Source organism: Ambystoma mexicanum, chromosome 1p, assembly GCF_040938575.1.
Source record: "Ambystoma mexicanum isolate Mex_15411 chromosome 1p, UKY_AmexF1_1, whole genome shotgun sequence".
In the NCBI taxonomy this organism is placed as follows: Eukaryota; Metazoa; Chordata; class Amphibia; order Caudata; family Ambystomatidae; genus Ambystoma; species Ambystoma mexicanum.
Window position 1 is genome coordinate 304994222 of NC_090921.1, and position 14890 is coordinate 305009111.

The following is a 14890-nucleotide window of genomic DNA, read 5'->3' on the forward strand; positions in this document are numbered from 1 at the left end:
CCAGTCTCTTGGCAGTAGTTCCACCGGGGGGGAGGGGGGAGAAAAAGAGAGAGAGAGAGAGATAATCGCCATCAGTGAGGGTGACAGTTGGAAGGGGTGGAGCCTATGGAAAAGTTATAGATGCCCATGGGGAGTGGGGGGTTGCTAAGCTCTCTCTTTGTGGGAAACAAGGTTTCTCTTGAGGAGGCAGCAATGGTGTAGGAAGGCTATGATGGAGCTCAGAAAAGAGTTTGCAAGTTGGACAATAGACAAGTCTTGGATGCCAGAAGGAGTGACCATAGGGACAGGCGCGCTTGGAGAAGGTTGCACCACTATAGGAGGTTGAGTAGGGCCTTTGCAAGTGGAGGCATGCTGGGAAGAGGCCGAACAGCTTTTTGTTCTTCCTCATAATTGGATCAAGTAGCCTCCAGAGGTTCCATGTCCCATTCCTCATTCTGCTGTAGAAGTTGCTCAGGAGAGGCCATGGCTGGACAAGGGGTTGTAGGCGCTACATAGGGAGCCAGTGAAAACAGTATCGCAGTCCATGGTTTAGACAGTAAAGACGTAGAACACTTTGTCATTGACGGAGTAGCAATGATTTTGCTTTTAGTTATCTTGGTAGTTGACGAAGGGGTAGCGATTGATGAGGTGGTCGACGGTCCAGTTGACGAGGTGGTCATTGTCATGGAGGATTTTTCGCCGACAATGAATTAGGTCAACTATGAGTTGTCGACAGGACAGTCGTTGAGGAGGGGGTGGTAATCGTGGGCGAGCGCCGCGACAATGTACCTGTAGACTAAGGCGTTTTAGGAGTTGAAATTGTAAGCGAGGTGGGCGTTGACAGTATAGTTAATGAGGTGGTCGTTGGTGGAGCAGCCCAAGCGTGCAACACATGACCCTTCTTTGCTCACTTCCCCCGGGAAGATTTCTTGTGGGACCTCAACCTCTTTGAAGGGGTCTGCTATGCCTGACAGGGGCATAACTGGAGAGAGGCCGAGTTAGAAGCCCTGCCACCCTCATCCAACCAGGCCAACCTGAGGTGGCGGTCCTTGCAGGTCTTTGATGAGAACGATTGGCAGATGGAACAGCTGTTTAAGTTATGGTCCGGATATAGGCAGTACAGACAGTCCCCAGATTTTCGATGTAGACTTTGAGGTTAGATCTTGATCAGGCTATAAAAAGGCTTGCATAAAAAGGAGCGAAAACCTCACCAGTAACAGATAAACATAGTCGCAAAGTGATGGGGCACTAAACCTCCATGAGGAATTTTTCAAAAATAAACATTGAATTTCTTAAGAGGAAAAAAAAAATCAAGGAATCCCAAAACATAACGTGCGTGAAGATGGCCACCAGGGGTGGAGCCAAGGGAAACTGTCTAATTGGCTGTGGGCAGTATGGCCCAAAGTGACACGAAGAGAGTACTAAAGTGACAGTTTTAAACTTTAATGGTAAACAGCTGTAATATCACCGAGGATTCCCAGCCTGATGACGGCGAATATTCCATGAGCATGTGAATCCATAAAAGATCCAATGCTGGAGAAGGTCGCCAATGTCCTTCCATCAACATACAGTATTGTAAAAGGATGTGGATTAGAAAGAGCTTCTTCCCCGTCCCACTCATCCCCCAATGTCCGGACACCTAACCCAATGGGCATCTAGGAACCCTTGCAGGGGGGGTGTATGTGGAGCCTGCTTTTTGTAATGAGCAGAATGCTTGAGGACATAATTCCCAAAAGGGGCTTGATCATTCAGTTTGAGGAAACGTGTTTGAGACAACTTTTGCAACTTGGACAGTATTGTGTTGACTCAGTCGGCAGATGGGGTTGCAGTTGAAATTGGGGCTTGCTCTTAGAAAGACCATTGGTTAAGTCAGAATCACAGGCCCTTTGTTGTTGTCGAGTGTTGTGCGGGAAGCTGAATGATGTTAGACTTCCATGGCCCTTGTGCAGTGTTCGTCCTGAAATGTCCTGCGGCTGGCATAAGGCATTTGTAAACACCATTGGGTGGCAAAAAGAGCATTTTAGACTCCAAGCAAAAGCCTGCCACCATTAAATGCAGGAACCTGTGACGATTTTGGTGAAAATAAACTTGGATCTAGGAGTCCAAGGAGGAAAGAAAATCTCCCTGGGCAAGTTGGCCAAGAGTTATTTTTTTTAAAACGTGACCATCTGAAATCATTGTTAGAGGCGCAATTTGCTGAGGTTGCTTCGGTCGATGATGGGTCTCCATCCACCTAGGACTGGGCGATATACTGAGTTTTGAACATATATTGATATATTTTCAAAAGCGATAAAGGAAGAGAATAGCATTAACATCAAGATATATACATTATTACAAATACTACAGTTTTATATTTCCATTTTGATATTTACACAGCTGTTTGTATTCTCAAACAGTAAGAGGAACCATGTGTTTGCCCTTTAGTTTGATCAATGTCTTATAAATAAAGGTGTTTGTGAAATCTCACATGTATTTGGCGGCTTACAACTGAGCATTTAACCCACAAACAATATTGAGATGTATCGTACATCGCCATTGAGCCCAAAAATAATGGTATGACTTTTGGTCCATATCGCCCAGCCACACATCCACCCAACTCATCAGACTAGGAAACGGTGAGAGAAGAACCATGATTTTTGAGAATGAGAGACCCTCTCTATACCCCCCTTGCACAGGAGCAATAGCACCTCTAGCCGAAGTCGATAAAGCTGTATTGTTTTTTGGCTTGTCGGCAGGGATAGTTGTTGGCAGCCGTGTGCCACCATGGAAAGCACCCATTTGACTGATGTTGTTCACCTTCGTTGATGCAGGAATGAGGATGGGTACCCTTCTACTGGGGTGCCAAAATGGAAGACCGGCGTTGGGTGGCAGTCTAACTTGCTTGTTGGATTTGCCCTTGGAATGCGATCAGATGTGATTAATATGAGCTCTTCTATAAGGTAAGAGATCAAGCTTTATACTCATCAGAGCCAAAGGATGCCCTACTGTACGACTGGGGAGTGGGTATGTTGAGCAGTAGTCTCTGCCAAATAGGAGAAAGTGTATGGCTTATGAACTGAAAGGAGTTCATTTATTGCAGAGTGACGAGGGTCCTGGCTGAGGCTTCCATAGATTAATACATCATGAATGAGGCCCCTTGCAATTAAGATCTTCTATAGCTGAAGCTGTAGGGAATGCAGCCTCTCGTACACAATGACTTTCCACAATGAGACAACCCACAAAAGAAGCCTTTTAAGGAATGAGGCACATTGCCCATTGAGCCGCAGAGTGCAAGTTACCTTGTTGTTGAAACAGTCATAGGCAAGTCTTAAACATAGTCAGCGAGAGGTCTATTCATGACTGTCATAGAATAGGCACCACATGGGTTTAGCAGTACTGGACGAAACCCGCCTCAGACAAGTTTAAGACTGTGTTTCTTTCAAAGACTTGGTTTCTTATACACTAGGGCATTTGTAGAGGCTTGTTTGCAAACAAAGCGGTCATAGGGTATGCCTCAAGAGCAGATACGCCTCTCAAAGAGGAAGTTGCCTTGGAGAAGTTTTTAGTAGAGTAGGCCTTTAATTAGATGAGCCTGTGTTAGAAAGCCTATTTAAGCAATAATCCCGCTTTCTGCGGGCTTCCCCGACTGGTAACATCCTGGTGCCCAAGTTAACACCAGGATTCTTGCTATTAGCACGCTGAGGCAAACCCTTGAGCTGCTAATAGTAATTAAAATATTTTTTTTAAAAAACACTTGCGCTGCTTTGTTTGCAGCAGCAGCCGGACAATTCATGGTTGCCATGGAAATGAAGGCAGGGCTTTGCTTGGAACCCCTCTTCAAATAGCATGACTTACCAGGAAGCCAAGCTGATGGAGCAGAGCAGGCTGAGGAACTGGGCAGAGGAGCCCATTTAAAGTAAACTGGATGGGGTCAGGGGGCGTTAAAGGGGCTGGATCTGGGGGCAGGAGGCAGGAAACCGTAGCACTGATAGAGGGCAGGTGTGCAGGGCACTCGGGTTGGAAGATTCAGCCCGGATTTGGAGCAACCTGATTGGCTCCCTCCTCCGTTGAGGGCGCTAATATTAGATGATGTCCTGCCGTATAGTAGACTTCTTATTGACAAGCTCACAGTATCTGAAGTCTCACAAAGGGTCACTCAGGTTTCCCTTGTCCAAGCTCAGACTCTTCGTGAAACACCAAGTTCATTGGGTTTCTACAGGTTCCTTTTTCATGGATTAAAAACTTTCTGTACCATACACTTCAACAGGCTTCTTAGACTTTCCTTGCCTATGTTTCAAACCCCTCATTGATTTCACAATGTTCCACTCTCTACCACAAACATTCAACTTGTAAAATACAAAAGTACCATAACCGCGCAAGTGGCTTCTTTCAGGGTTCCCTTCCCCATTGGTCAACTTCCTCGGAGGTCAGGATCTCGCTAGCTGCCCCGCATATTTTGCTTATCTTTCATGGTTGGGTCTCTGTTTCCCTTCTGGATATCTCCCACCCTAATGTTTTTCCAACACTTTTTGCTTTATGTCAATACTTTCCCGTTAGTTTTGGAAATTATGCTCCCACTTCATTTCTCGCACAGATCTCCCCTTTTAGGATCTCCATTTTGCTCACACTTTGTGTCTGCACAAAGCTCCCCTCTTTGCAGACAGATTATTTCTGTACACAGTCTTTAGAGAACGTGTAGTCATACACGTGACCAATCTGTCACTTTGTATACTTTCCAATACACACACCAGGATCTCATTGTACTTGCCGTCTGAGGACAGGGTCTCACCACCTGCCCCTCAGACACTCCTGGGCTCCTATCCTGGGCCCAGGGGAATGAAGATAGCAAGTTACCAATTTCAAAAGGGATTAGCAAGCCTTCTGGCTCCCCTCCATGGACTCTCCTGACGCCTTGGACACGGATCCCTCGCCACGCTTTCCTCTCCCGCTTCACCCTTCAGACCTTCAGCGTCCTGCTCTCCTCCAGCTGGTACTGGGCAGCCACAGATTCTCAGCGCCTCTCCCCATTTGCCCAACTTGCCTTCTAAGCTTGCTGCTTTTATACTCCCAGGGAGTGGCAACAGACTAGAGGTGAGTGCAGTCAACTTCAAGTGCCTGACTTGGCCTTTGAAATCACCAACATACACCGGATCATACAAAGTAGACCAATCAACCAGACCGTGCACCATGACCATACCTATTCCAGGACCCCAGAACAGGCTGAAGTTTGCCTAAATGTCAAGAGAAAATCTCCTCAGTCTGGTGAAAGAAAAAACAACAAGAGAGGCTCCCCAATGGACCCTTGCCCACATTTATAAATCATTCCTTACACAGGGTACACCGTTGGAATGCTACCTAAACTTCCTAAACCCATCACTCTCAACAGAGAGAGTACTGCAAGCATTCTAATCTGCCTACATTAAACCACTTCTCAAAGACACAACGGGTGAGGTGGAAGACCACTCCATCTACAGTCTGATCTCAAACATTCCCTATCCAGCAAAACTATTAGAGACCTACCTCTACGAACAAACACTGGAACACATAGTTGTCTTCATACCCATGAGAGGGACGGAGACAGAACATCTCTCGATATGGGACGACCTAAAAACAAACTCCAACACAAACTCGGCACCGACACTACTCGACCTCTCCGCAGCATTTGAAACAGTCTGCCATAACATCCTCATCAAGAGACTGGAAGAATTAGGATCACTGACACAGCGCTGCTCTGGATGAACAGAAACAGTACGGATAAAACAGTTAAAATCTGCACTGCTGGACACCACCTGCGGAGTACCACAAGTATCCTCGTTATTCCTGCTCCTCTTCAACATCTATAGGATGCTACTAATCAACCTCAACAACACGGCTTCACTTGCTACAAATACGCAATGATACCCACATCTACAAAATAAGCGATTAACAAGGAGAACCCAACGCTAATAGACTGTCTCAAACAACTCTACCAATGGATGAACACTAACAAACCCAACATCAACCCCAGGACAGAAATCATAATTACATCCAACAACCAACGAAACAAATAGTACATCCCATGGCCCACAGAGCTGGGAACAGCAGTCACACCATCCAAAGCAGTCAAAAACCTTGGAATCCTAATGGACAAATAACTTCAAGTAGACAGCAATTAAGAAATGCTTCTTCCATCTACACACAATCAAAACGGTTATACCATTCTTCGCCTTCATGCACAAAATGCTGGCAATCAACTCCCTCATCACCAAGATAGACTACACCAACAGCCTATACCTCGAAATGACGGACTATCTACTGAAGAAACTGCAACGTATACATAACGCAGCTGCCAGACTTCTCGTCAAACACTCACGAAGTGACCACATCACTCCAGCGCTAAGGATGCTACATTGGCTCCCAGTCAAAAAATGAATCCCCTTCAAAACAATGTGCATAACAGAGCAATCCACGGGCTAGGAGCAGGATTCATACAAAAGAAAATCAACATTTACCAGCCGACTAGAACACTCAGATCCAGCAACGACATCCCCCCTAGAACCCAAAACGTACATGAGGAAACATCTTGGTGGATCAGCATTCTCTTGCTTAGCTGTAAAACTTTGGCACTCCCTCCACAGAGAAATACGAACTATGAAGGTTCATCTAAAATTCAGAAAACTTCTAAAAACCTGGTAGTTCAACTCAAAACAGGACGAAAACGAATGAACACCCCCCCACCCCACGTACCATGAAATGAACACAACTGAGAAGGCAGGGGAGTAGGCCTGACCGGAGTGAAGTGCAGGGAAGAAGAGGAGAGGCATGGGAGGGAGACCTAGGTGTACCCTTTCCTATATAGGATCTAGCGGGAAATCGGGAAGAGTGATGGGTCTGACTTATTTGGGCAACTGATAAAGGCCTGGGAGCAATAGGTGTCCTAATCTCGGAACTGATAGACCACAGGGCACACATCCCTCCCCTGGAGGAACCAGTGGGGGTGGCAATTGATGTACATCAATTTATACTAAAGGGGAAGGGATATGGGCAGCACCTAGTCTGAACACTGGGAGTAGGAAATCTGCCACTGAATAACCCTATTGAGGACCCTCACTTCTGTACACAACATAGGAGTGCGTAATGGTAGCTCACCAGAATGTACGACGGGGGAAGGGATATGGGCCACAGTCAATCAACACAGAAGGGTAAGGATAGGGTACTGCCACTAACCAATCCTACTAAAAAAAATGAATAAACTCACCCTTCGGCATACATCTCTCAAACTCTGAACTAAGCACAATCATACCTCTACAGCACAACAAACCGCACACACTACACCACAACAATGAAACAAACCACAAATAGCCGCGCCCAACAGCACATGGCGGCTACCAACTGAAAAACATACCAACGCTCAGTGAACGGAGTCAACCAAACCTCACATCACGGCTCTCTTCCTCTTGTCCGCCCCCCCCCTCAGTCCTAACTTACCTCCCGGCCCCCTTGCTTTACAGATCCGCCAGAGCACCAAGAAACAACGCAGGTGGCAACAAGTAAGAACCTTTAACATGACAATGTATGGGAAAAGCGCATTTTAACATAACAGAATTGCATAACATTTTGCAGCGCAGTATATAGAAAACAATCATAACAAAGGAGCAAGCTGAGAAGGGAGAGGGCAGCTACGCAAATAATGGAATACGCAGCAATGGTTGTAGTATGGGGGTGAGAAGGGTGAAATCGAGTGGATAATTCAAAAGGCACGAAAACCTGAGTTAGTCATGGACACAGGCCCCATCCCTCCTCCCCGTGAAAAGACAGTCTGGACCAAAGATGAGCCTGTTGGAGAGGAAGAGGCAGAACCCGGAGAAGTCTAATGCTGGGATCAAGCAAGCAAGCAGGAGCCTGGAAAGGAAAAAAAAAAAGAGTAGGGATCCAGTGGATAAGAGAACCACTTTGGTTTATGTTTGAAGCAAGAGCATGTAGACACAGGAACAGGAGAGAAAAGGCAGGAGCAGATAAGGGGAGCTATCTGCACATATATGTATAGAATATAGGAGGTCTGCCAAGGTTTGGATTTATAGACGATTTGACACTAGAGATGCAGTTTAAATAAAAAGAAAAAAAGAATTCAAGCGTATTCTGAAGCACAATGCCGCAGAGCCCTTGTGAGCTGCCAGGGTCCACGCGTCAGCTATGAATCTTTCAAACGCTCTTAAGTGAGATTTTCCTACCTCTGCCAAGAAGAGCAGCCGCGCAAGTAACTTAACATTGTGAAGAGAGTTCTGCTGATAGGGCTACTTCCAGCCAGCCAATACATTCTGCATAGGGGGGGAAGAGGCTGGTCATGCAGTCGCAGGACACCACCATCACAACCACAATGCGGACGCACCAGTGTCACTGCACAAGCCAGGTGCCCCATGCTGGTAGAGGCCCAATGACAGAAAGCCAAAGACGAGCTGCTTATTGGGGGTGGGTGGGGGGGTTTTGGTTGGGAGTTGACAGGCTACGGTCATATCAATGGTTGCTTTGCTACATAATCGGAGCTTACTCTGAATAAACCACCCTCTCAAGTTTAAGCACAGGGTGCACTACACCTAGCCAAACAACCCTACCCTCTACTGCACCAACACCCAACTACGCTGCTGCAAAGAAAGCATCACACGATGTCAGGATTTTAAAGAAGCCAGACATGCTGTTGTTACAGTACATCCAGCCCGACTGTGAAATAAGCATCATTATATCCACCACACCAGGTACACACCACCAAACAGCCAGGATACTGCTTTACTAAACTCACCCGCACAGAACCAAAAAAAAAAAAACATACTGAAAGCAAACACACAGTAGCAACACTAAAGCGCGGCTGCTGCTTAAGCAGCAATCTGCAAACATTGATTGTAGGAAGCCCTCTTGCATTTTGAGAACCCTTTGGTTTTTGGGTCCCGGGACCCATGTTTTTCTTTTTTTCTTAATGTGCATGGCAGTTTTTTGCAGGCAAAACCTCAAGTTTTCATTAACAAGACAGTGAGCGGCCTACTGTGTGGATATACAGTCACAGACCATTATTCCAGCGGTGCGATTCTGGTTTCAACCAGTGCCACAATGCAACAAAATTGAAATGTGACAATAAGAGAGCCAGCTTCAAACCATACAACTTTGCCATGTTTTAAAAAATAAGGCACAGAGAGAGATGCAGAAACCACTTCGACCCACTTGTCGGATGATGTGGGTCCATAGTAAAGCAGAGGCCTACAGGTACCACTGCCCTACTTAGGCATTAACATGCTACTTAAAGAAAAAAAATGACAGCAACTGAGCATAGTAACCGAGCCTGAGGTACCATCGAGTAGATGTTTCAATGATGCACTGTCAACACAACCAGTCGTTCTACTTTGTTGGGTCATAGGACTTAGCTTTTCAAGTGCATCCTAATTACACGTCTGGAGCCAAAATGCCCGCATCTCCACTGCAGCAGTGTATACCTTGGCTTTCCATAACTCCCATCAGCCCTAGTAAGCCTAGTTCACAGTAAGGAATCAGTAGTAAAGATACGGAACATCGCCCAGTGGTACCAGAGCCTAGCCATGCCACGGCGGCACCTCAAACAGTGAGCAACACCAGCACAAATACTTTATCATGCTACCACACAACCAAGACATGCTCTTACTCCTTTTCAGTACCCAGTCACACCAAAACAGCAATATCATCCATAGAGGTCAGGAGTTGATACAAAACCGTTTGAGAAGGACTGCGGTTAGGGGTGTAGATGGGAGGGGGAATCTCCAGAAAAGGTTTAGCTGCTAATCACGCATTTCTCATTTAATGCTAAATTGAAACTTTTTGAAGAGACTCATTCTACACTCCCCAGCCCATTGCAACCCAAAGAGCACTTTTATTCACATTGGTTCCTTTGTGTTCTGGCTTATGGAGAAATTCATTGTGGGAGATGGTGTTGCCAGTTGAATGGAAAACTTCAGACGCTGCAATCATGTAGAGAAGCGCTTCTGGAGAACATGACAGAAGAGAAAAGATGATAGATTTCATTAATGCGGACTGCATGAATCCGGAATTAGTCCTCTTCTGAACGGTTCCTTTATGAAGGGGTACTACGCGAGAGGACAGCCATGGGTGACCCTTCAATGCTGTGCCGCTCAGACCTGCATGACAAATAAAGAGCAATATCAACTGGACACGAGCCCTGCAGCACACGGGACCCTGTCCTTCCATGGGTGTCACAGCTTGTTAGATCTGCCTATACTGCCTGGGCACAAGCCACGTGCACAGCCCGAGCAAGGCCCCAACGGTGCACTCCCAGGCCCTGTTACACAATGCACAGAAATCACACCAGTCCCCCAACGACTTACCCGCGCACAGAGGTCGACTTGGAATACGGATCCGTCGCTCCCGCCGCAAAACATGTGGTACTCTGTGGCGTCAAGGGACACTGCCATGATCCTCACGTCAAACAAGATGGACATCAAGAGGTCCCCGGAGGCGATAGACCAGAACTGTAGGGGGAGGGAGATTGGAAAATTACTCCTAGTAAAGGGAGGGGTCACGTCAAAGAGTTGAAAGACAAGAACAAAAAACGAAAAATAGTCAGGTGCAGAAACAAGGCCGAAAGAGGCAGGCATAGAAACAGAGGCAACGACAGGAACAGAAATACATTAATATAACTAAACAGTGAGAGAGAGAGCCATAGAAAACCGTGACGGTTCCTCCATGTTCGGCAGCAGGGGAACTGACCCACCCATCCGCACGAGTTGCTGAATGTGCGAGGGAGCATACCTAAACCTCTCTGCACATTCAGAGCGGACAGTGTGTATACCAGCGGGTGCAGAAACCAGGAAGCTTTTCCAGCGTCCTGGTACTTGTTCTTGTTGCGCGGGAGCCATGGAGAAGTCGGGGGATCCGGTTCAGACAGTGGTGGAGTGGCTTCTGGACCGGGGCTGCAAAATATGAATGTGTGTGACTGCGTGTGTAGGAAGGAGTATGAATGAAAGTGCACGTTGTGCAAGTGTATGTTATGGGTGTGTGAGTGAAAGATCCATTAATGCTGTTAATGTGCATGGTGAGCAAGTAAACGTGTATGAATGCTGAATTAACTCGTGTGGTTGATGGCGAGAAAAATGCACTTCGTCACTCCACTCCCGTGCACCCTGAAATTAGAGGCCTGCTCACCAGCGCAGGGAGCTGGCCTCTGATTTAGGTGTGTGGGGCGGCGGTGCATTTTTTTACTGGGCATCGATGTTGTAGCAAACATGTTACCAGGTGTATTATTTACCATGATGGCCAGTAAAAAAAGTAATGCCAGAGGCATAAAGAGTAATTACACTGGCTGCAGTCCAGTCTAGCCACATAGGAACACTTTGTCTTCCATGATAAGGGTCGTCACAAGGCTAAACAGAACTACGCTGCTTTGTAGCTGGTTTCATGCCTCTGTCATGGCATTTATTGCTGGTCGATACGAGTTATGTGGATAGGCTGGCCTAGGTTGCCACAACCAGTCTGGTTCTATTTTCACACTGTGGAACTGGCATGGCATGGTTTACTGGGTATCATGGTTAAAGCAAACATAATTGTTAAGAGGCTAGATGGACCTACATTGCTACACTGGTTTTGCTTTATTCCTGCAGAATGGCATTTTTTACTGGGCATCGAGGGTATACTAAACAGGAGTGTGATGCTAGACTGGCCTTCATTGGTGGAGCTGGAAATATATATAATCTCAAATATACCTGTAATAGTCTTTCTAATGCCTGGATCTGCTTAGATTTGCATGCTTTGCATAAGCTGACATCTAGTGGTTGTTGGGGAGTATTGCATTCGAAGAGGGACGTCGACAGGGCGTGTCTGTAATACTATCCCTGGTGTGACCTGCACTGTACACATGGTCATTCATGCATCAAGGTCCTCAGATAGTTTAGTTTCTGACATGAGGGAGCATGACGTTTATGTGTGAATACAGGAAGGTGAAGAAAGGTGCAATTTGTCCATGTACCTTTAACGCCAAGAGGGGAAGAAGGGTTGGCTCACCTAAGCAGAGGCAAGCATCAGAAAGACAATTACAGGTATATAATATTTGCCTTCTTTGGCTTGTGAATTTGCTTAGAATCACATGCTAACAGTACCTGGAGATGGAGGTGGATTGTGAGAAGGAACAGTGTTAGGGAGAATTCTCAAAAATGTGCCAATTCCTCCCACCTAAGAGCCCTCAAGCTCTTTTGCTAAACCTTGGGACTTTGAACTTTTCAATTCAATGTGTTTTCTGTGTTTGTTTCTTTTGGTTATGGAGTCTAACTAACTCCATAGGCATCTTTTACAATTGTGTCACAAAGCACCTTCATTGCAGTGCCACAGGGAAGTCTTCCAGATTTCCCAATTTTTAAAAACCTTCTCTGGGATCAACTACCGTTTCCCAGAACAGTAAAGTGAAATTGACTTCCCTTAGCATTGTAACTTTCTAGACCCAGCACACACTATCTTACAATAGATTGCTGGAGGGGTTACTTAGTATCCCCTTTGTCCAACTTCTTATGAAGGATATATGTTACCCTTTCATCAATTGATTGGCTGGTGGCAGTGGTTTCATTTTGAACTACCTTGGTTTGCATTTACAGCGGCTGTTCGCAGCTTCCGGTAAAGCAACCACTGGAGCCATCTTTTTCAAAATGTCGCAGAGCCATCTTTAACAAATTGGTCCCCAGTCTTCTTTTTTTTACCATGTCTTTGTGGAAAGGTGCTTCTAGAGATTTTCTCTGCGGGCCAAACCAGGTTTGGTCTCTTTGTTCATTTCGCCTTAGGCAGGGTTTCTGAGTGAAACCCGCCTCTGGCTCCAGAGTGTGTGGGGGTAGGCAGGAGTAAAGGAGGTGTCCGAAACTCCCTGTGCTTAGTCTCCTAGGAGACCCAAATGCACTCTGGGGATTGGCTGGATGACTGTCCGGTAAAGTAACTGCGGGAGCCATCTTTTTCAAAATGGCATACAGCCATCTTTGCTAAAATGGTGCCCGGTCTTTTTTCACCAGGTCTTTGTGGGGAAGGTCCTTCTAGAGAGTTTTTCTGCACACCAAACCAGGTTTGGTCTCTTTGCTCATTTCGTCTTTGGCAGAGTTGCTGAGAGAAACCCTCCTCTGGCGCCCGAGTGTCTGGGGTAGGCAGGAAGTGAGGAAGGTGCCCAAAACTTCCTGTGCTTAGTCTCCTAGGAGATCCAAACGCACTCTGTGGTGATTGGCTGGCTGACTGTCCGGCAAGGACAGCCACCCTGCTGGGTGAGTGACAGCTAGGCTGGAATGAATGGGAGAGAACTGAATAAAAGGCAAGTCTTTTGGCTTGGAAGGCAGAGTCGGCAGAGTCGACCACTGGACGAAGGAAACGAAGAGAGCTTGAAGAGGACGCCTGCTGCAACTCCTAGGTTTGCCCAGTGAAGCCCTGCTGCAGTGCCTACTTGCCAAGTTCGCATCGACAGAGAATCCCCTGCAAGGACGACTTCTCCCTTTGAGTTGGTGGGAACAATCAACTCCAAAGTAAGCCACCTGGACGCCCCATCTCGGAGCTGGTTGAATTTCCTCAGAGTTGCTGCAGGAAACCGTATGGCTAGGGAGAGGGACACTAGATTGTGTGTGTTACATTTAAGCTGGCCTAAAGCTTTTGGAAGATCCTCCGGACTCCCACGAAGCAGGACAGACCAAGCCTGAGCCCCATCAGTAGATTGTGAGACCCCAGAAGCAAGGGCAGTCCACCTTGACAGCCAGAAACTGTGCTTATTGCTATTTGCTGTACCACAACGAGCTGAAACGCGAAACAGCCACTGAAAGTGAAGTTTGCTGGTTGCCAGTTTTGACAGTCCTAGTGCAGGAGTCCCCAGACGTCCTCCCTCTTGTCCCCACGACTGAGGCCCAGGAATAGTGAGATCTGCACAGCTGCCCAGGAACAGAAGACATCAGCTGCATCTTTCCTTCTTTACCAAGGTACTGTTAAATAAGTCTAAGAGAACTTACCTCTTACTGTAGAAGTGCTTGTAACTTTTACAAGTCTAATCAGCTTGTGGCCCCACATTTGATTATTCTTTTCATCAAATACTCCTAAGAACCTGTGCAAAGACTTTTTCATTTACTTACCTGAAGTATAAGTATATAAAGAAGGCTTTATAACTGACGGATAAATTAATAATTGTTTATGCAAGAAACCTTGAGTGTAAGAGTTGGTTTACCTGCAACTGTGAATCTTTGTGTAACTCCATTACAGCTCACATTTGCCCTCTTGAGATAAGCCTGGCTGCTCAACACGCTACCAAACTGTGTAGTACAAGCTTATACTAAAGGTTGGGTTGCCTATACCTGTAGTCATAGTTGTTTGTAGTGTTCCCAGAGGGTACTGCATTCAAACCTTGCCTAGCAGACACAAAAAGATGCCTCTACACCGCTTGACACACTTGGTAATCTGCTTGGTAATCTGCTCTCATATGAGTATTGACACGGGAGTGCTGCGTGAACGTGTGACTGGAACTACATGTGGCTGCTTTGCAAATTGCATCCAAGGATACATTTTCAATGAATGCTAGAGTAGCCCCAGCATCTCGAGATGAGTGTGCTGTAGGCATGAATAGTAACGTTTTCTTAGACCGAGAATAGCAGAGTTGAATGCAATGTACAAGCGATCTGGACAGAGCTGATTCAGAGACATGTTCCCCTTCTATACCAGCAGCTAAGGAAACAAAGAATTGAAATTGTTTCCTTATTGGTTTGGGTTTGTCTAGGTAGTACATCACTGCTCTCCTAACATTAAGTGAATGGAGGCTTCTGCTGCATTTTGTGGGTTCCGAAAGAATGCTGGAAGATCTATAGATGAAAATGAAATTTAGAAACACATTTTAGAGAATAAAAAACATGGATGTGTTCTGAACACTACCTTGTTGAATGGTTACAAGTGGGTCTTGAACTGAGACAGCATGCTG

At 46.2% G+C, this 14890-nt stretch overlaps 1 protein-coding gene across 1 annotated transcript in view; it reads right to left on the bottom strand.

Annotated features, from left to right (window-relative positions):
* Positions 1 to 14890, bottom strand: part of WDR18 (WD repeat domain 18) — a 487280-nt gene that overhangs the window by 113647 nt on the left and 358743 nt on the right. The window contains exon 5 of the mRNA XM_069647517.1: positions 10302 to 10445. Within this exon, the coding sequence (XP_069503618.1) occupies positions 10302 to 10445 (144 nt within the window). The remainder of the gene's footprint in view (positions 1 to 10301; positions 10446 to 14890) is intronic.